General features: G+C 35.9%; 1 protein-coding gene across 7 annotated transcripts in view; it reads right to left on the bottom strand.

Moving 5' to 3' along the window:
* Window positions 1-27,790, bottom strand: part of KDM4C (lysine demethylase 4C) — a 254,503-nt gene that overhangs the window by 53,393 nt on the left and 173,320 nt on the right. For all 7 annotated transcript variants that reach the window (XM_088129849.1, XM_088129852.1, XM_088129854.1 and 4 more), the window contains 2 exons: window positions 13,720-13,775; window positions 6,702-6,810 (listed from right to left, as the gene is read on the bottom strand). In XM_088129849.1, the coding sequence (XP_087985975.1) occupies window positions 6,702-6,810; window positions 13,720-13,775 (165 nt within the window). The remainder of the gene's footprint in view (window positions 1-6,701; window positions 6,811-13,719; window positions 13,776-27,790) is intronic.

The raw sequence follows: 27,790 nt of genomic DNA, 5'->3' as shown, positions 1-27,790 counted from the left end.
TTGCCACCTCTTCTTAATCTCTTCTGCTTCTGTTAGGTCCCTACCTTTTCTGTCCTTTATCATGCCCATCTTTGCACTAAACGTTCCTTTGATATCTCAATTTCACCATTTCAAGTCACTGATTCCCAAGATGTCGATGTTCAATCTTGTCATCTCATGTTTGACCACATCCGGCTTGCCTTGGTTCATAGATCTTACATTCCAGGTACCTATACAATATTGTTCTTTACAGCATCGGACCTTCTTTTCGCTTCCAGATACATCCACAGCTGAACGTCCTTTCGGCTTTGGCCCAGCCGCTTCACTCTTTCTGGAGCTACTTGGAATTACCCTCCGCTCTTCCCCAGTAGCATATTGGACAACTTCCGACCTGAGGGGCTCATCTTCCGGCGTCATATCTTTTAGCCTTTTGACATTGTCCATGGGGTTTTCTTGGCAAGGATACTGGAGTGGGTTGCCATTTCCTTTTCCAGTGGACCACATTTTGTCAGAACTCTCTGTCATGACCTGTCCATCTTGGGTGGCCCTGCACGGTATAGCTCATGGCTTCACTGAGTTACACAAGCCCCTTCGCCATGACAAGGCAGTGATCCATGAAGGGGATACATATTTTACACCTGTGCAAAACTGTGAGTGGGATTTAATGCATGCGCAGAATGGAAAGGCTCAATCTATTGCATCTGAAATACACTAAACTGAAATCTGTTAAGTCTGTTTATTGCATATTTGCGAGAATAAGGAAATGATATGTAAAGCTGCAGCTATATCTTTTTGATAAATGTTTCATTATTTATTTATTAAATAAAGGAATGATTTATTAATTTTCATATATAATAAATTTAATAATTTAAGTTGTTAAATTTAATTTTAATAAATTAAAAATAATTTTAAAATTAAAAAATAATTTAAAACAAACATGATATATATTGTTAAGTACTCCCAATGTATGAAAATAAATGATTAGCGCTTACATTTAGAATTATTCTTCATGAATACAGACTTTTATGCTCACAATGATATTTGTAAATGATCTTTATATGTACCACTGACCAAATTATTTATGGATATGAAAACAGGTGAGATTTAACTCTTTGTAAATAACTTATATATCAGTGATATAAAAGAAAATTTCATTTACTCTGTTATAGACATCCAAACATTGTTTAATCATTGTCTATATGCATAAATGTCTGTAAATATGTTCTAATATGTACATATTGTAAAAATAATGTGTTCTTAAGAGGTATGTGGAATGTATTTAATATTTTTTCCATCATTTAAAGTCTTGAATAGTTTTGATTTGTACAAAAATATAATTGTAAACATGGAAACCTGTATTCAGGAAGAATAATGCTAAATATACATTCTACAATTCACTTTCATACATTTAGGATTTTAAAAGATTTCTATGAATATCAGTCCAATACATATTTTATAGAAAATATTTTATAGCTATATTACTTACATACAAAATTAACCACAGCAAAATCAATTTACTGCAAAATATGATTTTGACAATAAGCAGATGACTTGTCTCATTCATTTTTACACTATTAAAATCAGAGCCACAAAAAGTTGTATGATAAAATATATTTTACGTATTAGCATCCTTTTAATGCACCCATACATTATTAACTGACAAAAAAACCCTCTTGTGAATTGTTAGTCTACTAACTATATTTTAACAACATTCTAACTGAAAAATGCATGCATTCATCGAAGTATTTTAATATTACTTTTGAAACACTGTAGAAATATGGTTGAACAATTCTGAGTATTATTCCAAAACAGAAAATATATGGAAGTCAGATAGTCAATGTGTAAGTTAATGTTCAGTATAATGACTTTCCCTCATATTACTGCCTGCAGCAATATTTTTGAAATGCTGAAAGTTAATCAATAGTTATATTCCAGGAATTGCATGACAACACTGTACTGTATCAGTGTCAATATTGGTACATTGCTAGAAAAAAGGGTGCAGCTATTCAAAACTTTGTACTTAATCATTTTCTTGTAAAATTAAACCCAAGATAACGGGCAAATTTTTTAGTTCTGTTTTTAAATTTTATTTTAAAAGTGGGTAAAAACATGGACACCTTTATGCCCACAGTTCCATTAAAAAAAATGGCATACTAGAGTAAATTTGTTTTTAAAATGGATCACCTTTTTCAAGGGTCAAAATGATGATCTTTGGTTTTCAGGCTTACAGTTATTTGCCTTCAGGTACACATTTATAAGCACATTCATTTCTACAGATAAAACTTTGACCTTACCACATACTGAAAAACTCATAGATTTACTATCATTGCTGTGTAATTTTATTTTCAAAATAGTATTCCTCATTCAGAAAGTACTCATGCTTTCACTGGATTCACTTCTCAAATACAAATATGAGGTAATCAAAAGCCCAGGGCAACTTCAGTCTGTTCAAACTCATTTTTCCCTCTGCTTGGAGAAATATGTCTGAAATGTAAAAATAATAGGGAACTATGTAGCAGAAAAGAAAAATCACTGCCAGTCATCATACAAATAAGTATTACTCCCCATGTCATTCAATCTGCTGAAAATCAAGAGAAATTTTAAGCAAGAAGACATGACGACAATACAATGAAGTCCAGAAGTTTGCACCCAAGCATTAATCACTTATTTTAATCATTATATTAATCTCATAATACAATAATTTATATTATTTTATACATACATAAGCACATTATTCCACATTTATCATTCTGTGTTGCCACAATTGGCTACATCTTTATCCTAATGCTTTACAGCAGGTACACTATTTTTTTATCCAGACTGAAGATAGCACTTGGCCTTTGAGAGGCATGCTAGGGTGCAAAAAGTGGAGGGCAGGACAGGACAAAAACTAAATTTCCTTCCCTTTCCATTTAATAAAAATTAAATATAGTTAATATGATTATTCTCCAGGCATGATTTAATGACATCTTACCTCAGTTGCATTGAAATTAAAATTTAGTAACAACTTTTGGAAGCTTCTGGGCACTTCATTGAAGATTTAATAGGGCTGCATTTGGCCGTCAGCCTCTGCCGTACAATTACTTCAGCTTCACAATTATTATTAAAAAGTAAAGCCAGTCCTTAAGTTACTTCCTATTTTTCAGTAATATCATATTAAAAAATAATGCTACTGTGCAAGAATGTGAAAATGAAAATCTTCATAATACAGTTCTGCATAATTATTCTTTTCAGGGGGGTTTTTTCCCCAAAAAAGTTTTCTGGAAGGGGGACCAGCTCTGAAACTATTGTTGAATTGTACTTAGCCAGTATTTTAAATGGGCTTTTCATTTTTTTATACATATACAAAACTTTACTCAGAACATCTGGAATTTTATGAAGATTAATGCTGACAATGTGAAAGTCCAAAGCATATGAACAGTTCATTGCTTGCGTAAATAAAAGCTGTTTTTACCCTTTTTTCCCTGAGGGGAGTGAAAACATTAGCTATTTTTAAAAATAAAATATTCTTCTTGCTGTTTGTGAGCTAACCAGATACTTCATGTGTATAATAAACATCTGTGCTCATGACTTGAGCAACTGCTGGCAATTTCCTTGTTTTCAGCTGTGGAAGACTTGTATCTCAAAGATAAATTCATACATGAAATAAGCAAAGAAGCAATATACATACTGATATGCTACGGTCCATTTGAGCTCCAAAAAATCTTTAGCTGAGGGAAAAGGATGTTGTCCAGCTAATCTTATTATTTAGTCTTCATCTTACAATCCGAACACCACTGATCTCCAAAACTGAAGATAAGAAGAGCCCCAACTGAAATGCCCTAAGAGAGAATTATTTTTTGTGCTGTCCTCTGCTCACTCAGAGGTTTAGGTAGCAACTGAAAAGAGTTTCAATAAATCCATCAAATATTTATTGTCTGCTACACTTATTACTAGTATTTTTAGAACATAAAGTCTTACCAGGCAGGTTACAGGAGAATCAGAATATGTTTAAATAGCCACAATAAACAATGTTAGCACATAAAACATCTCACAAAAATAATAAAACCAAAACCAAAAAGAACAGCCAAGTTTCCTGTCTCTCTGGTAACAATGAAGTCACACTGGATGATTTCGAGTCAATTGGCATTGAGCCCTATCTGCTCACTTTTGCGACATATTTTTGCTAGTCATTTAACAATCTTATATTCAGGTCCCTAAAAAGATGTCCTAGAATATCTTCTCTTGTTATCTCAGGTTGTTTTAGTTCTGTTTTCCATTCTGAGAAAATCAATACAGGTTCAGATATCTATCCTATACCTTCTGTAGCAATGACAGATGCAAAAGAATTTATTCAGTTTCTCAGCAATCTCCAGAACCTTCTTGAGCTTCCATTTCATTATTTTGTTGCCTAACAGCCCAATCACTTTTCTGGCTGCTTTTCTGCTTCAAATATATTTAACGTTTTTATTGCTTCCCATAATGTTTTCTTCTGGGCTTCTATAATTCCTTATTGCATACATATATTCTGCAAGTTTATTCTCCTCATTAGGACAGCTTTTGCATTTCCTGAAGGAAATTTATACAGGACACTAATAGATAGCCATTCTGGACTTTTTCTGGACTTCTTACATTGTGGAATTCATTTCTTTATTTAAATTATTTACAGAGCTGCCCACCCTACAGCAATGACTCTGGGTGATGTACACAATCACCACAACAATATATAACCCATGACAACCTGGTTAAAACAACCAACAAAACAAAAAGCTTCATTGCCACCAGAGCTTGCCTAATTTCCTGGCCCAAATGCTTGGGGGAACAGAGCCTTATGCAAGGCTAACAGGGTCGAGGTCATCCAGACTTCCAGAGGAATACTGTTCCACAGGACAGGCACAGACACAGAGAAGGCATGATTTCACTGTGAGCAAGGACTCCTAGTCCAGGAATGAGCACAACTGGCACACAAGACAAACCTATGTAAAGCCCCAGTCCCTGCCCTTTGAACAGGAGCCATAAATCCAGGAGGACCCCCATACTGCACAATAGCTCTAGCTGGGAAAGTGCACCCACAGACAGAGTTAAAGATGGAAGATTTACAGAGCCATGAGGCTTAAAAACCCACAGCCACTCAGTCTTGCCAGGGTTGAGCCAAAGCCTGTTCTCCCCATTCAGACCCCAGTATCCAGGAACCAGGAAAGAACGTCAGTGGCACTCTTGGTCAGCCCATGGCAGAGATGCATCATACTGATGATATCACACCCTATGACAATAGATGACCTCCCCCCAGCAGCTTAAATAGAATTAAAGGAGAATTAAATAGAAATGAGGAGAAGTAGAGGTCTGAAACACCCCACAAAGCAGGAGTGCCTTTGGCTTGACCTCTCTCTGCCACCAACACTGACTGGAACTGGCCCTGCAGAAAGAAGGAGAACCACCGTAATACAATGCCTCATACTCCTAATCCCCTGATCCAGCCCAGAAGGATATAGATCAAAGGTATCAAAGGCCACTGAGAGATCAAAGAGAGCCAGGATACTCAACCAAGGGACATTGAAAAATGCAATCAATGCTGTCTCAGTACTGTGGCCAGGCTTCAATCCTGACTGAAAGGGAGACAGACAATCTGCTTCTTCCTGGGCCCTCTTGAGCTGTAAGTCAACTGTCTTCTCAACAATGTTCGCCAGAAAGGGAAGGTTGAAGACTGGATGGAAATTGTCCAGATCTGTTGGACAATTCTGGGTAAGTCTCAATTCTTAATTGTTAAACTCTAAGCATAAACAAATTTGGTCCTCTTGATATTTCCTGTCAGTCTCTTTTTCATCAGTCCCTTCAATTTCAAGAATTTTCCCTTTTGTAGTCAAACATAACTATGGAGAATCAACAGTTTTCCACTTGATGTATCCTACTGGTTTCACAACACTTATGAATCATGGTTATCATGTAGGTAAATCTAGAGTTGCCTCCCCTCTGTTCTAAGGCTTAATTATATGGATATCTAGAAATTTTATTTCTTTGTCATGGGCTGAGCATTATTACATTTTTTCCTTTGCATGCCTGATGCCTTTCAACATCTCAAGACCATTTTCAGAATTTTGATCAGGTGGCAATAGCATATCTCTATCTGTGGCTACAGGTTGCCACAATTATTCTTAGAAGAATCCAGTCTTCCAATGTTTTTAGTACATCAGATTTTGTATCCTCTTTCAAATAAAAAGCAAGACCCCCACCCAACCCCTTGCCTAGCCTTTCTACAGTTTGTATCCAGGAATAACCATATCCAATTGTTCTACAAGGTTTCAGTTAAATCTACTATATCTATTTTTTTGTTTGCAATTGGTATTCTAATTTTCTCATTTTGGCTCCAAGATTTCTAGCATTGGCATAGAAATACTGTACCTATACCCCATGAAATCTCTGTCTAAATATTTCAATTTACCTATTTTAGAAACCTAAGAAAATGTTGGGGCTTATTGCTGGCAGTAGAGCAAAATAAATAAATAATAGCAAGAAAGAGTAAAACTCTTTAAAAAAAAACACTAAACCATGTGATGTTATAATCTTTCAGATGAATATGCTTTCAGTCTGCTACTGCTAGGCAAATGTTAAAGCATGTTTATTGAAAATACAGCAATGTATGGTGCATGTATTGGTTATATATTAATCTGTAAAATTTGCTATGCATTTCAGTCTTAAGACCAAAATTATATATTAGAATGAAAGTTTAGACTATTATTGCTCACCAGTTTCAATCTCTGCAGTGGTATCCTGCTCGTGTCTATTGGTGTTCTTTCCGTGACATTACCAAATCTGACTTCAGGGATAGCAATTGCACACATTACATGAGCCCACCTATAAAATTACAATAAAGCACACACACACAAACACAAAAGAAATACAAACATTAAAAACTTTAAAACAAAAATTCATGTAATTATTTTTGCATAGCATTTCCAAAATTTTGTGGCACATAAATTGAACGCATCAAGATCATGGCTTTAAATATCTTAAAGTGCTGAATTCATTTTTAAACATAACCTTCAGATAGACACATCAAATAAAAGTAATATATTCAATTTAGTTTATTTTTTTCTCCACATGATTATTTCCAGCAGTACTCAATTATGCAATTTTTGAAACTTAATTCATATTTAGTTCTAAAAAACTGATATTGAGGTGATATTAATGATTTTAATTAATTTAAAACAGTGGATAGTTATATTATGATTTAATCTCTATAACAATAATATATTTGGGAAAGAAAAACCAGAGAAGTACAATTAATTTCATTCAATTAAACATTTACATATTTAATTATTCATTTAATAGTCTTCTACACTATTTTCATAGATGTACTATTACCATTTGCTTTAAAATATGAAATAAAGCATAAAACGATATGTAATAAAGCAAATTATTCAAAAATAATAATTCCAGTAGTTTCATGTAGATATTAAAAAGGCTATCTTCCAGTAGTTTCTTGTAGATATTGAAAAGGATGGGGGAATGTCCAAGGGTGCCTTTTTTCCCAAGCAACACTCCAGTCAGAAATAAGTGAAACCATTGCAAAATGGTGTCAACTTTCAAGCTCTGCAGGTGAGCCAAAAGGATATCATAATCAGCAGTATTGAATAAGACTGAGATGAAGTGCAACCAGGGCACTCTCCCTCAATCTAAGTCCTGACTCAAGTCACCTACAAGAATGACCAATTGTCCGGTCTGAACCTGTGAAAGGTGTCTGGAAAATCTGATTTCATCCAGATCCCTCTGTAACCGCTGTCTCACCACTTCTCATTCAGCCAAAGTTGAGAATTGTTGTCCAAAAATACGAACCGAGGATTAACCTCTTAGTAGGCACACCACTCTCTCTTTCAAGGCTGTTGTCTCTCCCTCAAATAAACATTCAAAATTGGACACATCTAATTTTTTGCCACAATCTCAATCATCCCCTACTCTCTGATACCCCCTCCTCAGCCCCACAGGCGTCTCACTAGCCTGAACCCTCAGAATATAACCCCCTGGCAAACATTATCTCATCTTTCTTAAGCCTCTCTTCATTATCACCAGGCCTTGAGCCAGGCCTTGGATACTCCTTTCAGGTGTCTCATAGACTTTTCTACCTCAGCATCTCTTCTCACCAGCCTGCTACCTACTTTGTCCACCCGCCCAAAGGTGTCTCATTCCTGGGAGAAGGGAAGCCCTTCAGGTTGCTTGTTCTCTGGGAACCAAGCATTCAGCCACTGTTCAGAAGTTGGGACGAAGTTTGTAGCCATCCTCACATGCAACCCCTTGAGGCTCATATCTCTGTTGATTCTGGAAGCAGCTACAGCAGCTATGTCAACACCTTTCACTGTTTATTCTCCTATAATAGTGGCCTCCTATAATAGTGGCCAAGTCTTCTTCTCTTGGGGACACTTGCTTCCTAATTCAACATGGCAAAAAAAAAAGTCACCTATCTCTCCCTCCATTAATCCATTTTATGTGATGATTTTGGATTCTTCTAAACTTATAGAGCTGAGTAAGTGGATATGGTCCTCTGTAGTTTGAATTCCACTGCTAGTGGACCTTCTTTTTTTTTTAAGGTTATTAAGTAGGTAGTCTGGAATTAGCTTCAGAGGATTGTAGATAAAATAAATTATTAGGATCCTTTTCAGTCAGGATTCAGACCCAGTCATGGAACAAAAACAGTGCTGGTCCCACTGGACCCTCTGGTGGATGACCTTTTTCAGGACCTAGATGGGGACAGTGCATCCTTCTTGGTCACGCTAAGCAACCTCATGGCATTTGATACCATCAAGCATGGTATCCTTCTGGCCCACCTGCAAAGATTGGAAGAGGGAAGCGCTGTTTTACAGTGGTTCCAGTCTTACCTAAGCATGAGGTACCAGTCAGTGATGCTAAGGGAGAAGAGTTCAAGTCCTTGCTTATTGTAGTGTGGGGTTCCTCAGAACTTTGTGCTCTCCTTTACACTGTTCAGTATCTATAGGGAGCTACTGGAGGAGGTTGGGCATGAAATATCAGCAATATGCTGATGACATCAAGTTATACAAGGTGACACACCCTCTAGTAGTGGCTCCCACTTTCTGGAATTCTGTTATCCCAGAGGGAGACAGGTGAAAGTCTTATTTTATCATGTTTATGCCCTAGATGAATTCAATCTTTTTTAAAAAATTATTTTATAGGAATCCTATTGTATTAGTTGTTTTATTTTAATGGTATTATTACTGTTTCACTCTTCACCATTTAGTGTCCATCGGGAATAGAACGACCTAGAAATGCTATTAAAATATAAAAATAGAAATAAATAAATCCATTTAGTCAAGTCCACTCAGACACTATAACTCCAGCCTTATCCCCTCCAAACTGCAACAATTTGCTATATACCACTCTTTTGCCCAGTCTCTCAAGTGTTATTTCCAATTCTGATGCTCCAGCCAAGTCCTTCTCTGTGTCTATCTCCTTGTCCCTCTTCTCCTCATTTCAATTTATTTGCTATTCTTCGTCTCTGGTTCCGTTCTTCTTTGCCTGCTGTTCATGCTCAACTACTTCTTCCTGCATCCTCCTACAACTATCACTGTCCCAACCTCAGCCTTCACATTCTTCTTTCAAGCATCACTAGCAAAGCTTTGCATGGCATACAGACTCCTTTACTCAGTGTGAGTAGTTCAGAGCTGGTTGTCAGCAGCTTGTGTTATTCAACAGCTACTCATATTAAAATGCTCCCAAAGTACGGGAAAATAATACCATTATACCCAAAATTATAAGGTGCTCCTTGCCATTAATATGGTTAGACCTGATTATGTGCTAAGAGTAATCAAATCAGTGATGACTCTTACCAACCACATAGATTTTCTCCAGGACGATCTGCCTCCAATCTGGTCCTTCAAAACTTCCAATGGTGTACCCATCGCCACTCTAATTGAGTCCATCCACGTTGCTGCTGGTTGTCCTCTTCCTCTCTTTCCTTCCACCTTTCCCAGCATTTTAGATGTCTCCAGAGAGCTAGGTCTTGCATAATGTGTCCAAAGTATGATAATTTGAGCCTGGTCATCTGTGCCTCTAGTGAGAACACTGGCTTGATTTGTTTGATAATCTGTTTGTTTTCCTGGCTATCTATGGTATTCCCAGGAGTCTTCTCTAACAACAAAGATCAAAAGCATCAATACTCTTTCTATTCTCCTTCAAAGTTCAGTTTTCACTTCCATAAAGTGTCAATATATATTCTGCATATTGAGTGAATAAATAAGGGGGCAGTATACATCCTTGCCTCACTCTTCTGTCAACCTGGAGCCAAACTTTTTCACCATGGTCTGTCTGCACTGTGGGTTCCTGACCTGTGTATAGGCTTTTGCATAAGAACCATGAGATATTCTGGGATTCCCATTTTTCCATTCCACAGTTTGACATTATTGACACAATCAAAGGCCTTTCAATCATCAATGATTATAGTGTTATTTGGCTTTCTCAATTATCCAGCATGTATCAGCAATAATATCTCATGTTCCTCAGCCTTTTCTAAAGCCAGCTTTCACGTCTGGCATGTAGGGCTGTAATCTGCATTAGACTAGGTCCTCAGCATTATTTTCCTAGTGTGTGAAATTAAGGATACCGGACAATCGTTTGCACACAGTCTTAAACCACCTTTCTTTAGTATTAATATGTAGATTTACCTCTTCCAAACTGTTGGCCACTGTGTTTCTGTCTACATTCAGTGGCATAACTTGGTTTGAACCTTTACTGATTCTTCTTCTGTTGCTTGCCATATTTCTGTTGATATTTTTATTTATTTATTTATCATATTTATATAGCCACCCATCTCACATAAAATGACTCTGGGCAGTGTATAACAATTAAATATTTCAACAATTTCAATATTTCATCTATTCCTGCAGCATTCTGATTTGGTAATGACCGGAGGGCTGATCTAACTTCATCTTCTAGTACTAGAGGTTCTTGTAAATAGGGAATACCTTCCAAGTTATCTTGGATAATGACATCTATATTGTACAGAATTTCACTATACCCCTTCCACCTTTGTTTGATCTTCTTTGAATCAGTTATTATCTGTTCACTGTCATCTTTAGGATGCCAATTCAAAGTTGGAACCTAGTTCTGAGTTCAGAAAACTTTTGGAAGACTTCCCTTATTTCTTCCCTTACTGTCTGTTTCCATGATCCATGTCTTTACATATATTGTTGTAATGCTGCTTCTTATTTCTTTTAACAGCTCTCTGAAATTCTTTATTAAATTCCTTTCTGAGATCTTTGTCTTCCTTGGTTTTGGCCTCTTCTTGGCAATTTCCACTGTTCGTTCTGATATCCAGTTTGCTTTCTTCTGTTTCATAATCTTTGGTAGTCTGTTTTCACATTAATCCTTAACAACGTCTTTGATTTCATTCCACAGTTCTTCTGGTTCCCTATCCATGAGGTTCAGGACTTCAAACAATTCCCAAAGTTCTCCTTGAAAATGGTGGGTATATTGTCAAGGTAATAAGATGGAAACTGGGCTACCCCAGAATGAATGAATGAATGAATGAATGAATGAATGAATGAATGCTCAGATTTTGAATTACCAGTTTCACAAAATATACACAAAGTAACAGAGGTCTTAGACAAATCTTGTAGACTATTTTTCTATTGTCTGACACATTCTCTGAAAATGCGAAAATACTGAAATAACGAAATTTCTCAAGTCACTACTTTATTCAAGACAGTGAAGTGCAAAAATATAAGCAATAATGGTGAATGTCATGATTCAGTGTTAAGTGAAAATACTGAACCAGGAATAGGTAATATTTTGGAGCTGGTGAATGCATTTGGAATATTAAGCACATGCCATGGGAGCTCTTACAAAATAGCTGCCAGCAGGTTGTCCATTTCTTAAATGCCTGTCATGATGGTATGGCTAATCAAAAAGCAACCATTTACCAGAAAGAAAACTGGTAAGGTACCTCCCCACCATCCCCTCTTACTCTGCAGAATGCTCTCTATACCATAGTTCACCTTTACTTTTTTTTTTTTTTGGTGAGGAAAAGATAGCATACTTTCAAACATAACACTGGACTACAACATCAACTGTTTTAATTATTTTAAGAAAGCTAAGAAGTCTATGCAGGAACCATATATATCCTGGAAAGAGATACTACTGGAAGCTGGACTTCATAACATGCCAAGATGAGGAGGAGATATTTTTTATTTTAGTACTAATCTTTAAAAAAAATCAGTTTGTTCCAAGGATAGGTGCCAAATGTCAGGTATAAATGTGCACATTAGTGCACTGCCACTTCATTTGATCTGAGGAATGAGATGTTCCTCCAATTTTGGACTTGTTGCTTCTGGATTGGTCCTGGTGACAGGCCTCTCTGGCTTTTATTTTGTATTTTGTTTAATTTTACTTGATTTAATTAACGATATACAGTACTGTTAGTAGGTTTTAAAATATCTAATTTATCTATTCTTTAATTGTAAAGTGGTTACCTATTTGGTATTCCAATATTACCTTAGGGTTAAACTGACCTAGAATTTAACATGCCTACTTGGTATCTTGGTATATTCAAATTCAGTTGATACTCCTTTATTTCTATTCCACACTTAGCTTGTAACTTGCAACTGTACATTCAGTTTCCTAAGATACTCTGTACTAGAGCTTTGTCAAACTTTGTCTCTAACTTGACAAACATTAGACCAGTTTATTGTTCCACAGCACCAATGGATATATCCCAAACATTCACTTGATTATTTTATGTGCACAGAAAGTACATGTACTGTAAGTGCAGCAAAAAAAACCTGGGGCAGTCCTTAAGTCTTGCGATATTTGATATACCTTATGTACATTTAACTTAAGCTTTTAGTATTTGTAGCCATGAACTACGTATGTCACAGAATTCATTTGATCTGCATTTTTAAGTGAACTTGATTCATATTTCTCAAACTAACGTGCACATTTGAAAATATTCTTCAGATACTGTATTTCTTTAAATTTTGAGCAATTTTGCAAGAACAAAAGGTACATATTCAGGGAAAGTTCTGTATGAGAACAAAAGTTTCTTGTTGTTTTTTTAATTGGCATATAGTGAGGAGATTTGAGGAAAAGAACTTATGATTAAAATGTACTACACTTACATTGCTCTGAACATTCCTATCCTGGGGCAACATAAGCTGGAAACTGAATTAAGTAGATAAATAGATATACTATAAAACTGTGAGCAAATGAAGTGAATAAGAAACCATTTACTATTCTCCAAAATGCAACATACAGGGAAAACAATCAATGGGAAAACAAGAACAGGCAGATTTGTATATTAAAGCATAAGATAAGATACTGTAATTACTTATCACAATTGGCTTTAAAAATAGCAGTAGTTTACCTATAGATTCTTTTATAAGTAATGTTTGTCACCAAGATAATCTGTAAATAATTCTTCATTAACATGGTGTCCCAATTGTTATTGTTGGGAACTGAAAATGAGTAGAGATTCTTATGCCACAATGATCCTGTTTTTCAAACCAGTCTTTGGATTCTAGTGAAAACAGTGCCTGCCACAGAGAGCAAATTACACTAAGGGAACTTACAGATGCTGCTGAATTACATCTCCCAGCAATCCCACCCAGCATTTAATTCAACACCATTTGGAGGGCCAGAGATTGCCCTCTCATGCACTAGATGAACTGCTGGTAATACTTCTTTTCAAAATTCAGTATTGTTGGTAAAATAACAAAGATGAAACAGAGCGAGTTTGATTATATTGGATAAGTCACTTACTTTTTATCAGTAGTTTGCTTGAGTGCTCCACCTCTCAAATTACAGAGACAACATTCCTGGAGAAGAGAAGAGAAGAGAAGAGAAGAGAAGAGAAGAGAAGAGAAGAGAAGAGAAGAGAAGAGAAGAGAAGAGAAGAGAAGAGAAGAGAAGAGAAGAGAAGAGAAGAGAAGAGAAGAGAAGAGAAGAGAATTAACCTTAAACTGCAATAAACTTCATACAGTTGGTTGTAAGGTGTAAATAACAATGTTTTAATGGCTGTTCAGTACTTTATCTAGATACTAAAATATTTTTAATTGGATCCCTCTAAAAAGTTGATGGAAGTAGAAGGATCACATGAGATTCTAGAAATGTATTTTGTACCAACTTTCACTAAATGTTATAATATATGACAAGTACACTTAGATCTGCTAAAGCATTTTGAATAGTTTACTATGCAGCCTCTGTTTGAAAACCTCCAGTAAAGGGACTTCTGGGGAAGAAACGGTGAACTGAAGATGACCGCAATGGAATGAAGAGCCAGCAAGCAGATCGGCTCTTTGTAATTCCTCTCCAGACAAGGAGAGGACTTGAGATCACCCACAAGTGCTCCAAACAGCTGCTTCTCAGGAGGAGACCACAAGATAGTGATCTACAGAAGGTTTAGAACTCTGAGACACGAGGGAATAGCCATCTTTTTGTTCAAACTGCAGTTGGCACCTTTAAAAGGCACTGGATTTACATACTTCCTTTTGTAATCACTTTTGGAAATTGCTTGTTAACTGCTTTTCAGCTATTAGAAACCTTTGGATCAACACATTTTACAGCACTGGGTGAGTTTCCTTCAATCCTTACTGAAAGAAGTTTTAAATACTAAGGGCTTAAAAAAAATCTTTTGGAATAAACAGCAAAAGGGTGATTAGAACTTTGATTTTGGAAAGTTACAAAAGGACTAAGGGTCCAAATGGATTTGAAATAAGATTTTGGAATTAATTATAAGAATCCTTCCTATGGGAAAATGCTTTTGCTTTGAATTCTCTTTTAAAAAAAATATGATTGGATGAGTCTTTGAAGATTGGACACTAGAGGGAACCAAAAGGAACTAAAGGTTACAATTAAAGAAGAACAACACTTAAATTTGACCTACTAATATGGAATGGAGCAAAATATTTTAACATAGGATATACTGAAGGATATTTTTGAACAATGGACCCAGAAGTTAATTTTAAGAGTGTCTGCCATTATAGATAGACTGTGTTTAAAAGATGTTATGGAACAGGAATAAGTTTTACTGGACAAGACTGTGAATGATCTGAAAGTGAATTTAAAAATGACAGGCTACAAGAATGATATGGAAAAAGATGCTACACTGGACATACAAATGAAACCAGCTGGTGTCTTAATAATTAAAAGGGATATACAAATAAAAAACCAATAGAGCTACCTGCATAACTTTCCTGTATTGGATTTACAAAAGAGACTTGTTAAAGCTTTGAAGAATTTATGAGATGGGACAAAGAAAAAAATTAAAAGAAATCACGTTCTAGGACAGTATTTGAAGGAACTAAAAATCAAGATTGTTAAAAGTAAAAGGAAGGAATATAAAGTTGGTTTATCTGATCAAGGTTAAAATAGATATGTTATCTCTGCTAATCCTCAATGGCCATTTGCTGATCAGGACTGAAGGACGAGACTTTAAGGATTTGTTTATAGATAACAGATGGGATGTGGGAAGAAGAGATCATTTGCTGTATTTTAAGAGAAGGTGATAAGTTACTAAAAATTGCTTATACTTACTATGATGAAGGGGGAAGTAATTTCTTTATATATTTCTTATTTTTCTTTATTATATTCTTATTTTTTTCTTTTCTATTCTTCTATTTTTTCTTTTCTGAACTTTCTATTTTTTTTTATTCTTTTATTTTTTACTTTGCATTAGTTTTTATCTTTTTAATTGTAATTTTTAATACAATTACTATAAAAATTTTAAAAAGAAAAGCCTCCAGTGAAGGATAATAACCTATTTCTCTGGTTGTCAATTCTTACCATCAGGAAATTCCTTCTAATATTTACTCTGAATCTACTTCCCTGTAGCTTCATCTGACAAGTCCACTTTCTCCTCTATATGACCACCCCTTAGATGTCTTAAGAGAGCCTTCATATCTCCCTCAGTCTTCTCTGCTACAGGTTAAACACATCCCATTCCTTTAACCATTACTCATAGGACTAGGTTTCCAAGCCTCTCACCAATTTGGTGGCTTTACCCTGAATTTGTTTCAATTTGCCAATGTTCTTTTTAGACTGTAGTGCCTAGAACTGAGACGGTATCCAAGTGGGACTTGACCAAAGTAGGATAGAATGGGACAATTCCCATGATGATTGGATTTTATTTTTTTTTAGCAGTTGCACCATACTGGTGGTTCATGTTCAACTTGTGATACCCAAGAACACTCAGATCCTTTTCATAACTAGTACTGCCAAGCCAGGTCTCCCCTGTCCCATCCTGGTGTCTCTAATTTTTTCTTCTCAGATGCAGGGCACACATTTCTCCCTATTAATTAAGTATTGCCTAAGTATCAGGTGTATGAAGCTTTCTCATAAAAGAAGTATGATGCATGACTAAGCAATTAATTTTCTCTATGCCAGTCAATATTAGATTCCTCGAGCAGCTGTTTGATATAAATAAAATAAATGAATAAATAGAAAAATTAAATAAAGTATCTTCATGTTATTTCAAAGTAGCTAAGAGGACTGAAAGAATTTAACACAAGCAGAAATGCATGACCAATAAGTTTAGCTGATTTCTTTGGGTGCAGTGGTGAGGGAGATTTTAATACTGATTACATTTTGTGGGTGATTGTGATTTGTTTCAGCTGCAATCAATAAACTTCATTATGATCTTTCACCAATTCAAAAAAGATGATAAATTCTGAGGCAGCAAATAAAAATCATAATAAAAACTAAATAATCATGAATGTGATACAGCTGGAGTACTATGTATATTACAAATAATCTTTGTAATAAGGGCAATATAACAAAACATGATTTAATGTTTCAGTAATTCCTTTACCATCAAGGCAAAGTCTTTGTTTAAACGGAACATCCCTGCTGTTGGAAGGGCATTAAATTTTGCCAGAGTTAGGGTTCTTCTGAAATTGGAACCATGATTTGCTGTCTTGAGCTAAAAGGGAGCAGAAATTGTACCTGACCTCTAGCCAACAACAGCTTTGAATATGAATAATGCATCTCTAGAATAATAGAAAGATTACAGATAGTTGCTGATTTCTGTGCATTTTGAATAGTGCACTTCATATGTATTGTGCATTTGTTGTTCAGTCGTTAAGTCGTGCCCGACTCTTTGTGATCCCATGAACCATATCGTGCCAGGCCTTCCTGTCCTTCACTGCCTCCCTGAGTTTGCTCAGGTTCATGCTCATTGCTTCAGTGATGCTATCTAACGATCTCATCCTCTGCCGTCCCCTTCTTCTTTTGCCTTCAATCTTTCCCAGTATCAGGGACTTTTCCAAAGAGTCCTCTCTTCGCATTAGGTGACCAAGGTATCTGAGCTTGAGCTTCATTATCAAACTGTGCATTTACCAATAGCATTAAACACTATCCATTTCAGTTGCATTCTCTATGGAATCATATTCTTACTGAATCTCTCATACTTTTAGAGATTTCTTCAGATTGGGGCCATTATTTCCTTGTCTGTTACACTGATACAGGGAAAGTTCATATACAAACTTGAGAAAACAACTTTTCCTCAAAAATAGTACAGTGTTAAGGAAACTGCACAAATCTGCATAGTTAATAACTCTTAAAACCTCATACAACTATTAATAAATAAGGACTGCAATACTAACTCATTTATGAAATATGTTTAGGACTTCTCAGCAAAGGAAAAGAGTAGAATTTTATTGTCATTTCTTGTCACATCTTAAGAATATTTTTACAATGCTTTTCCATTGTGGACCTATGCCATGGAATAACCATCCTCTTGAGAAAAGGTTAGTGCCCTTTCCTGACGGCATTCAGGAGGCCAGTAAAACTGTAACTGTTCAAGAGAGTATTTGGGAGTTATGAGCAGCCCCCAACTTTATCAGTTTTACGATATTATGGATTTGTGGTATTATTATGGTTTAATGTTGTTTTAATATCTTTATAGATGTAAACCACTGGGAAGCTATATACATTATAGCAGTGTATAAATACAATTAATCAGTCAAACTATTAAAATTGTTTAAGGTGTTAATTATGTTAATAGTGGTACCAATTTGTGATTGGATTCAATATTGTTGCTCCACATTTAATTCACTTAATTATTAGGGCTGCACAGAAGTGCAGAGTGGAAGGGCAAAATGCAATCTGGAGCATGCATGAGCATGCACATAGCATCAATCAAGGATATTTTAAACCAAACTCAACTTTTCCCAGGAACACATGTCAGCTACTGAAAGCAGCTGCATGAACTCAGCAGAAGATGCAGCTGTTTTAATGTGTTCTCTGTAGGTGTTCCTTGTGTACCCACATAATCATTTTATTCCTCAAACTTGCATCTCTATACAGCTCTAGTAATTCTTAGTGCCATTTTTTTCTATATATGTGCTCTTCAAATATTTTCAGGCTCTTATACTCCCCTCATCACCTTTTTCCTTCAAGCTATGTTGTTCCCCTAGCTATCCATATTAACCCTTCCTTAACATGCATGGGTCTTCTTTGCATTCTCTCTTTGTTATCATATATATCATGATATATAGCCATATTGAAGCTCAGCTGAAAAGTATTATTGTTTATTATTGCAGCATTAGCATTATACATGTTAAAGAAGAAGCTACAAAAAGAAAGTAGTAAAATAGTTTCTGAACTACCTTTCTATTAAATATAAAGATATATTCTTAGAAAAACTATCATAGAAGAAACTGTACAACAATGCTAATACTAATACTACTGTTTCCATAGTTATAAGTAGTATTCTCAGTTATAGTATTCCCAGGTTCATATATGCCATGAATCTAGCTACTGCCTCTACATATCAATGAAACTTATTTCAGTACAATTACAGGTAGTCCTTGCTTAACAAACTTAATTGGCACTGGAATTTCCATCACTAAGCGATGCAGTCATTAGGCAAAACATCACGTGACTCCACTGCTTAGTGACGGCAGTTTCAGTAGTCCTGGTTGCGATCATTAGGCCAGGACCACACTGTTGTTAGGCAAGGACCTCATGCTTCTCCTGCCCTACTGCGCTCGCCTCCACTTCAACTCCCACCACGTGCCTATCTCCCCCCCCCCGTCTCTGCCCTTTTGGACACTTTTTACTCCACTGCCACTGCCGCCCCCAGCTGACCTTCACAGTCTTTTTCCTCCTGCTGCTGATGAGGTGCACCCGCCATGGCCCTTTGCGAGGCAGCTGCTGGCCACACATGGCCTTCCAGAAGCCTCCCAAAGGCTTCCCAATATCACACACATATATATTCCCTTGCTTCTGGCTTCTGACCATCATTACTACTCTGAGCCACTCAAAAGAGATCACAGCCCTTTATGCTGAGAACTCTTTCTGTTTTTCCAATTTCCAACTAAAAACTATTTTTTTCCATGAGACTTTGGTCTGTGAGACTGCATGGCTGCATTTGGCCATGTTCACCTCTTGTTTCCATAGCTCTTCCGTATTTATTTCCTTTTATTGTCTTTATTTTCTGTCACCACACTGCAAATTCCTCATGTCTCTTTGCTTACATATCTCTCTATTAAGTGCCATATATGCACAATGAATAATAAAAAAAGCTCCTATCTAATGTACCTGAAAGAAAAGTAACTTCCAGGTCTTCATAATTCTTAAGAGGAAATATGCTATATTAGAATAACAATATTTTTTAGCTGGGTATTACCTACACTTTCTAAAAATAACATAAGGGCCTTTGGACTCCATCCGTTTATTTATTTATACTAAAACTTGTTGACTCTGTATAATTTGAATTGCCTTTCACTGTGTTGCTTATATGATATTTAATTCATGGAGGTGTATTAGCTTGGCAGTCACAGCTATTCTTTTAAAATGTAATTCAATCAATCAATCAGTAATCAGTACTGATGATACAAAATGACCAGTGAATGCTTGCATATTTAAACATTAATACAGCTCAGTTGTGCTTGAGTGCCTTATATGCTCCTTTGCTACTGACTGGTTTCTTTTACAGTACCATATATGACAGGCAGATGATCAAATAAAACAAATATCTGAATATATACTTATAGATAACTTGGCCATTCGCCTTAAATATTACTACCCTTAGTATTTGTTTCTGCTCTCCCCAACACAACTAAGGTCTACAGAAAAGAAACACTCTGACAAATTACAACTGGACAATTATTACATTCTGAGCATTATGTTATTACTGAAATCATAAGATCGAACTAACCGTATAAAAAGTTAGACAGAATTTATCCACAGGTTAGTCAGGGAAAAAAACTCCCTTCCTTATAAAGTAAGTGGACAGATTCAGATAGAGTTGGCTTAAGATGACCCCACCACCACCACCCCACACAAAAGGAAAAATAGATAGGGGTGGGGGGAACCAGAGAGAAAAATCCTGTCAATCCTGGAGATTTTCCTCCCAAATAACACTCTGTGTGTGTGTGTGTGTGTGTGTGTGTGTGTCTGCTAGAACTACATTCCCAAAAAAGACATGGTCAGGATATATATAAAAAAATATTATTAACCACATACTAAAATTAAGCTTATGTAAAATAAGCCATACCATTTATATAATTAATTGATGACCCAAATACAAACCATTTTCCGTTGCATACAGAAACCACTCTCACATATAGAAACACACAAATACAACACATGCATCTTTCCCTCCTTCCAGCAGAAACTGCAAAAAAGAAGGGGAAAAAACCAGGATGGGTTTACAGTGAGGAGGAAGAGTGGCTGTACTGGGAAGGAAAGGGAAGAAAAGCAAGGAGCTAAGGTGAGAAAAAGAGACAACTAGATGGGGATGGAAAGAAAAGAGAGATCAGTATTGTTTAAACATTATAAAAGCATTAAATTCAAGACGTAACCAGATTCTTTCAAACAACATTGGACATTTGGTAACATCAGAGCATGATGTCTGTATTCTTCTGCACTTCTATTCACTCACACAGCATCACTGATTCCTCTCAGCAAATGTAAAAGCACCCACCGACTCACTGGTAATTACTGGGTGGCTGGAACTTCATCTTCCTATCGGATAAATAAGATTTTGGTAGGACTTTCTTCAAAGAAAACACGCTCAAAGGAAGTGGCTCTATTCATATTCCTCAATTCAACTGACTGAAAGAATAATCACTAAAATCTGAAAAATCTCTATAGCATGGAGCAGGAATGGGGGGAAATTATGTGGATTCACAGACGACCTTTCAAAGAATCAGGGTTACAGGTAAATAACCAGATTTTTCTATTACTGGCAAATAATAAGCTTCCCAAAAGGTGAGATTCTGGGAGATGACAAATAAAAGAAAGCAGAAAGTAGCATCAACTTGAATCCAAGTTTCCATGCTGTTATGTCAAAAGAAGGGAGACCACTATCACCAAGTACATACCCTCCATAATTTTAGAAGAGAAATTACCTGAAAGAAGGCTGTTCATTAAGATACTTCCCTAGTGGAATGATCCCACAGCTTTATAAGAAACATCTGATTCTTCATATCAAAATCAAGACAATCCCCTTGCAGATTATACTGATGGCCTTCCCTTATTTTTCAAGAGCAAATGACAACGCAGGGTTGGGCAGCAGTCCATTGAAAAAAAAAGGTAATGGTGGACACTGGGAAGATGAAAGAAAGTCTCTAAGGGAGTCAGAGTTCTCAGAAATATTACCAGGAAAATCAAGTACCATCTCAAATGTCATCTGGATACCACTTTTGGCAAGAACAAAATATTTTGGGGTAAAGTAATGCCTTTTCCTTATGAAAAATCTGAGAAGTAAAACAGCCTGGAGAGCACAAAACTCACAGACCCTGCAGAAATGGACTATGACTATTAAAAATGCTGTTTTTCAAAGTAAAAGATGTAACCAACAAGTAGACATGGATTCAAAAGACTTATAAATCACTAAATAAGTGGATAAGAGAAAGAGAAGGATTTCTCCATACAAATGATTACAAAAAATTTCAATGTACTAAAAGAGATAAGCCTCTATGCCATAATGAGTGTAGGAATAAAACAATATTCCTGACTGAATTTTCTTCATCACAAAGGGAAAAAAAAATTGAAAAATATCTTTGTGGAAGGTTTGTGAGAGATCTCAATAAGTTATTACATTCAGCATAAGTGTATCACTGATGATTCTTCACTTCATTAGCTGTCTTGATGGTAAATATGTCCTCACAGAAGTAGAGCAGATCCATTCTTAATGGAAAGTGGCAATAGTTCCCTTTCAACATAAAGAAGATTAGAGTGAACCCATATTTGGTGTTCCGCTTGACTTTGGAATTCACTTGGATTTGAAGGGACAGGAGAATGAAAGCAGGATAAGCACTGATGTTCAGATCTGATCAAGTGAAAATAAATACAACAGCTCGCTCTCTTGGACAGAAAGGCAGGATATTAATTGAATAAATAATAATCATCTCACCTTAACCTATATTGAGGGGCTACAAATCATTCCATACATGGGTAGATCCAAAGCCAAAAGAGACTGTCAACCATCTCCACATCCATTCCTTAATGTGAGACACAGAACAATTAAATTGGTTAACTAGTAAACTCTCTAGCTTGCCAAATAAATCACCACTGTGTAAAGTCAGTGAAAAATATGCTATCCCAAAGTGCCAAAATGAAATGAAAGAAGCTTTATACTTTGTCATTTGGCCTTCATAAAATATTTGATGTCTCAGAGGCTTAGTTTTGTAAAAATCCCCTATCCTTTTTCAGTACCTTAACATTTATTTATTTATTTATCAAACTTGTCCCCGCCCATCTCCCCCCAATGGGGGACTCTGGGGAGCTTACAACAGATTAAAACAATAAATAAATACATAGTTAAAATTTATTAAAAAACACATTTACACAGAGTAGAGGGAAGAGGAAAAATCCAATGGAAGCAACACCAGGCCTCTAGGGGGCTAGCCAACCCCATATCTGATGACCTCCCTCCCCACCTGAGGCCAGATGGCACAGCCAGGTCTTCAAGTCCTTCCAAAAGCCTTCTTTCAGGTATTTATGAGTAAAATATAAAGTACCTTTCTCCTACAGCATGGGAAAACTTTTTGTTTTGTAAATGAACCTCCTGGGCATAAGGTGTTCCCCAAAATTATGAGAGGAAGTGGCACAGTGAACAAAGCATAGTGATTCACTGAGATCTATGGAAAAGATCTACAGAAAGCATTTATGTGGTAATGTTCAAAGATGCACTGCATTCTAAGCATTAAGATGGCTTGGAGGATCTGGAGACCTACCTGTCATAGATATTCTAATATTATAATTAGGACTGAGAGAACAAAGTTTACAACAAGGAAAGACTACGCTGCCAGGAAGCAATCTTGAAGCTTGAGATTAGGTGTCCAAATTATTTGTCTTTGACCTAAAAAACCATATTTTAAGTTGGAAAATCCTTCAACATGTGCCCTTGCCTTTTTTTTTTTTTTTTGGTGAGCTAAAGAAAGATATCTTGTATGGGAATATATAGTAAAAGAGGGAGCCATAACTTTAGAAGCATGCTTTACAATATGGTGCTCAGTCTCATATACTGTTTATCACTTAAAGAAATGACTTGATAGCACATTGATCAATCAATATGTAAAATCTTAGCAAGCTGGGGCTTGTTTTAGGGAAATAGGCAAAGAAAGATGCCATTCTCACATGAAATGGTGATATCCAGCTGGACAAGCTTGGTAATAATTCTCAGTCACAGAACAATGCAATAAGATCCTCCCCCCTCCTTTTAACAAATTTCTTTCCTTCACAATCTTAATAATAATCACATTTGGGAATCGTCCTTCTCCTGTATATAGGTTTTCAGTGACATAAATGAAGGATGGTCTGAAAGATGCATGTGGAGGGAACTGTGACGGATAGGGATCAAAAAACAGTGAGCAATTGGTCCATTGCCTAGAACAAAACAATCAATGAATAATAATATACAGTAAATGAATAACAATATTCAGCAACAACAAAGATATATTGCTCTTGGCCAGGATTTTCCCTGTTGTAGCATATGGCTGTGAGAGGAGGACCATCAGAAAGATTAAATGAAAAAGAAAAGTCTTCGAATTGTTGAGAATACCATGGATTGCAAGAAGAACAAATCATTCAGTACTAAATGAAGTAAAACCAGCTGCTAATTGGTTTTACTCATTCAGAGAATATTATACCAATACTCTCTGAATGAGTGAGTGTACCAATAAGCACAAGAATTTACAATTTGACCTATTCCTAAAGAAGACAGAGAAAGGGAATGACTTTTGATAGTGAAATTTGCTCTATCTACCAGTATAATTATTGGTAGAAGATCTGAGGAAAATGAGAGGAAGTGGCTGTTTCTGAATAGTTGAGGCCTTTTCTGAATACTTCAGAGATTTCTGCAAAAAGTCTTTGCTTTAGAAGGTTCAAAATGTGGCACTATGTAGATACAAAACCCCATACGTAAATCAAAGAGACTATGATGACAACTCACAAAAAAGCCCAGTGAAAAGTATTTTATAATGCTATGAAAATATATATTGAAAACATAAAGTGGAAAAGCAGCATATTACTAATATGATCAGGAATGTACAACTGTGATCAGCTAGGCAAATGCCATCAATGTAAATCATGCTGGGTTACAATCTATATTTTTTGCAAACTCAGAATTAATTATTTTCATGAAAGCAGTACCAATGGGTTTGTACAGCCAAGGCAGGAGAAAGGTGGATTAAGTGAGTATGCTTATGGATGACTGATATAATAATGTAAGTCATTTAGTACACATGCAAGACAAACTGTCAGATTACATATCCAGATAATGGTGTATAAGGTAACCTACCTCTGCTGCTCCTGACAAAAAGCTGTGACCTTCATAATTGCTATCACTGTCAGATAAGTATTCTTAAAAGATGTGCCCCCAGACAAGTGCTACAGAATAGACTTCATTTTCTCTACAAGCATATCTTATCTGATCAGGTCAGAAGGTTATTTCCTCATCAAGCACATGCTATAGTGATTATATCTGAACATAATCTTCAATTTAAATAGTCTCATTAAAAGCTATGAATTTTATGGAGTGTAAATGTGGAGAGAGTCTATTAAAATGAACAAAAAAGAGGCAAGTATAATTCTCACAGTAAATTGATTTATCTTTTTTGTCAATTATTTTTCTGGTGGCTGAATGAGAAAAAAAATCAGAAATCATTGTCAAGATAAACCATTCCTGTATGAGCAGTACTCCATGTTTTGTTTGGAAAAAAAAGAATGGAGTGTCCTTCCTTCTAAGAGCTTTGTATACGTGGTTACAATATGGCTAAAATTTTATGATCCTATTTTCACTTAAACCTGGTCTGCAAATAAAGAGTTGCTATAACTATTTGATTTGACAAGAGCATATTTTCACTTAAGCCTGATCTGCAAATAAAGAATTGATATAACTCTTAGTAGAGACAAGAGCATCAGCGTTTTTCACATTCTGCTAAAAGTAATATTATTTTTATCTTAGTACTATATAAAGCTGCCTAAAATTATTTGTTTAAAGTATACCAAGTTTCGTATCAGCTTCTTGAGGAAAAAACATATTTGTTTGAAAACTATCTTCACTCATGCAGATTGGGTCTCTTTAATAGCAAACTGCAATGATTAAACATAATAATATGCTGTGAGAGAGAATCACAAAAATTAATATAATGAAGACATTTAAATTAAATGTGAAGATTAAAATATTGACATGGGTTGTACAAAAGTAGTTAACTATTCAGGTAGGGTCAGGGTTTTAGTGTTTGTGTTTTCTTGGTAAGGGTGCTGAACATTCAGTCTCATAATCTCATAATCTACTTTCAGCAGCAAAAACATTAAAAGCCAATAATTTATGTATAGACCACTATATTAATTTGTGTGTAGTACTTAAATTTGCTTTTCTACCAACAATTGGTACTCAAAGCAACTACACAAGATATCTGCAGGATGGCTGGGGAGGGATATGATAAAACATGTATTGCAACATCATGATTCACAATTCACCAGATTGCTAATTTTAATCTCTTTTCTCTTTTGTCAGACATGTGTAGCCTGAGCAAGCATCTTAACATTTTTTTTTATTTAATATTGTCTTTTAGCCAAAATGCTTTGTTTGTATGTACCTTTTCTAATTACCCTGATATTGTCAATTTAGTTTTGGATATTTCAATACCAATTCCCTTATGCAGGTTAATGACCACAATAAAATTATTTCAATCTCCACTTATATATTTAAGTACAGTATCGCAATACCAGAGCAAAAGAATGGTGCTTGCATCATGATATCACAGTACACTTTTCATCATTTTGGCATTGTGGTTAGGAAGCTAATAGTAAAAACAGTATAATTATACCTGTGTTGGAAAACAATTAAAACACAACAACAAAACAAAAACAAGTAGAACTCCCAAACCCAACAGCCAAAATCCATTTACATATAACATATCTGCTTAAACAAAAATGCCTTTGACTCTTATTCTGACCTTCTTTACAAAAGAGTTCCAGAGCCTGGAAGTAATTCTCTTTTATATTTTTACCAGACCTTGTCATATAGTACCAATTTAGGGCTTTATATATGACAGCCGGCACTCTGAATCATGTCTGGAAACAGATGGTAGCTAGCCATGCATTGTATGATGTGGACACAGGTAGGAGCAGCTTTCAAAGCAACTGCTCCAGCCTTGCAAACAATGCAGCTGCTTTATGATCCAGACATGATCCATATGCATTTCCATGTGTTGCAAAGCACTTCTTTCAAAGCTCTGCACAGTTCTAGTAGCCATGTAGCTGTTGAAACAATAGAATCATATACTTATATGACTGGCTTCACTCAAGTATCTGTATACACCATTCTGGAACTTCTGAAGTTTCCAAATCACATGTAGAGAGCATTACAAAACATAATTAAAGCTTGGTCACTATGCAAGTTCGGCTACTTTCAGGAATAGGAATGATACACTATGGTTAAGTATAACAATGCAATCTAAGCCTCAGTCAAAACTTGAGCATTCAAGTTCAGAAGGAAATCCAGGAGTACCCTGAAACTATATTTTCAGGAAAAGGGAGATCATGTTTAGTACAGCCTGAATTCCTCTTCCATGATCTGCCTATCAAGAGTAATTCTGTCTTATCTGCAGGAAATGTCACCACTCATTTCATTACCAGAGATTTAAAATTTTAAAAACATCCTTGGATTTCGATACAAAGAAAAAGAGCTGAGTCATCATGAAGGATTAGAAAATTAGAACCAATCAATAAAGCAGGGGTCAGACTAGAGAACCCCCCGGGGTCCTAGGCAACAGAGCTTGTACAAGTTAAGAGTTATAACAACAGTCTCCAGAGGATGTGGTTAAGCTAGCAAACAGCCTAGAGAACAAGTGTGGAAACCACTATAGAAGACATGCAGGAAGCCTCTGATTACCATGGTTGCTGGCCCACCAGCTTTGTTTATCAAATGTATTATTATGGGATGTTAATCATTTAATGCGCATGCTTAAGTAGAGCGACTATGTAACCAATCATGCTTGTACCTATGTGCCCAAAAGTAACAGCCAGGTTCCAAAAATGGTAAAATAAGAGAATATGGCCAATAATAAGGGATTTCCGTGTTGCAAAGATGTTTCCTGAACTTGAGATGTATAAAAGGGAATTGAAAACTTTGTTTTGGGTCTTGGCTCCCTTAGCAGCTGGGACCCTTTTGCTGAAGCGCTTCAATAAAGTTTCTTTGCCTTGCCACTTCCTCATGTCTGGATGGATCATTGGCTTTGACACCAGGCTAGACCCGTTTTTGGGGACAACAATCACTAGTACTTAGACTGTAAGGATCAGTAAAAATTCAAGTCCATTTTATCATCCATGTTTAGAGGGTCGTATTCTGTCCAGGTTTCTAAATGGATTTTTAAAA

Source organism: Python bivittatus, unplaced genomic scaffold (genome assembly GCF_059951505.1).
Source record: "Python bivittatus isolate LINGU-HERP-01145 unplaced genomic scaffold, Pbiv_v1 ctg000850_np1212, whole genome shotgun sequence".
NCBI classification, from domain to species: Eukaryota; Metazoa; Chordata; class Lepidosauria; order Squamata; family Pythonidae; genus Python; species Python bivittatus.
Note: the sequence above shows the minus strand (reverse complement) of the source record. Positions and strands in the feature narration are given on the sequence as shown.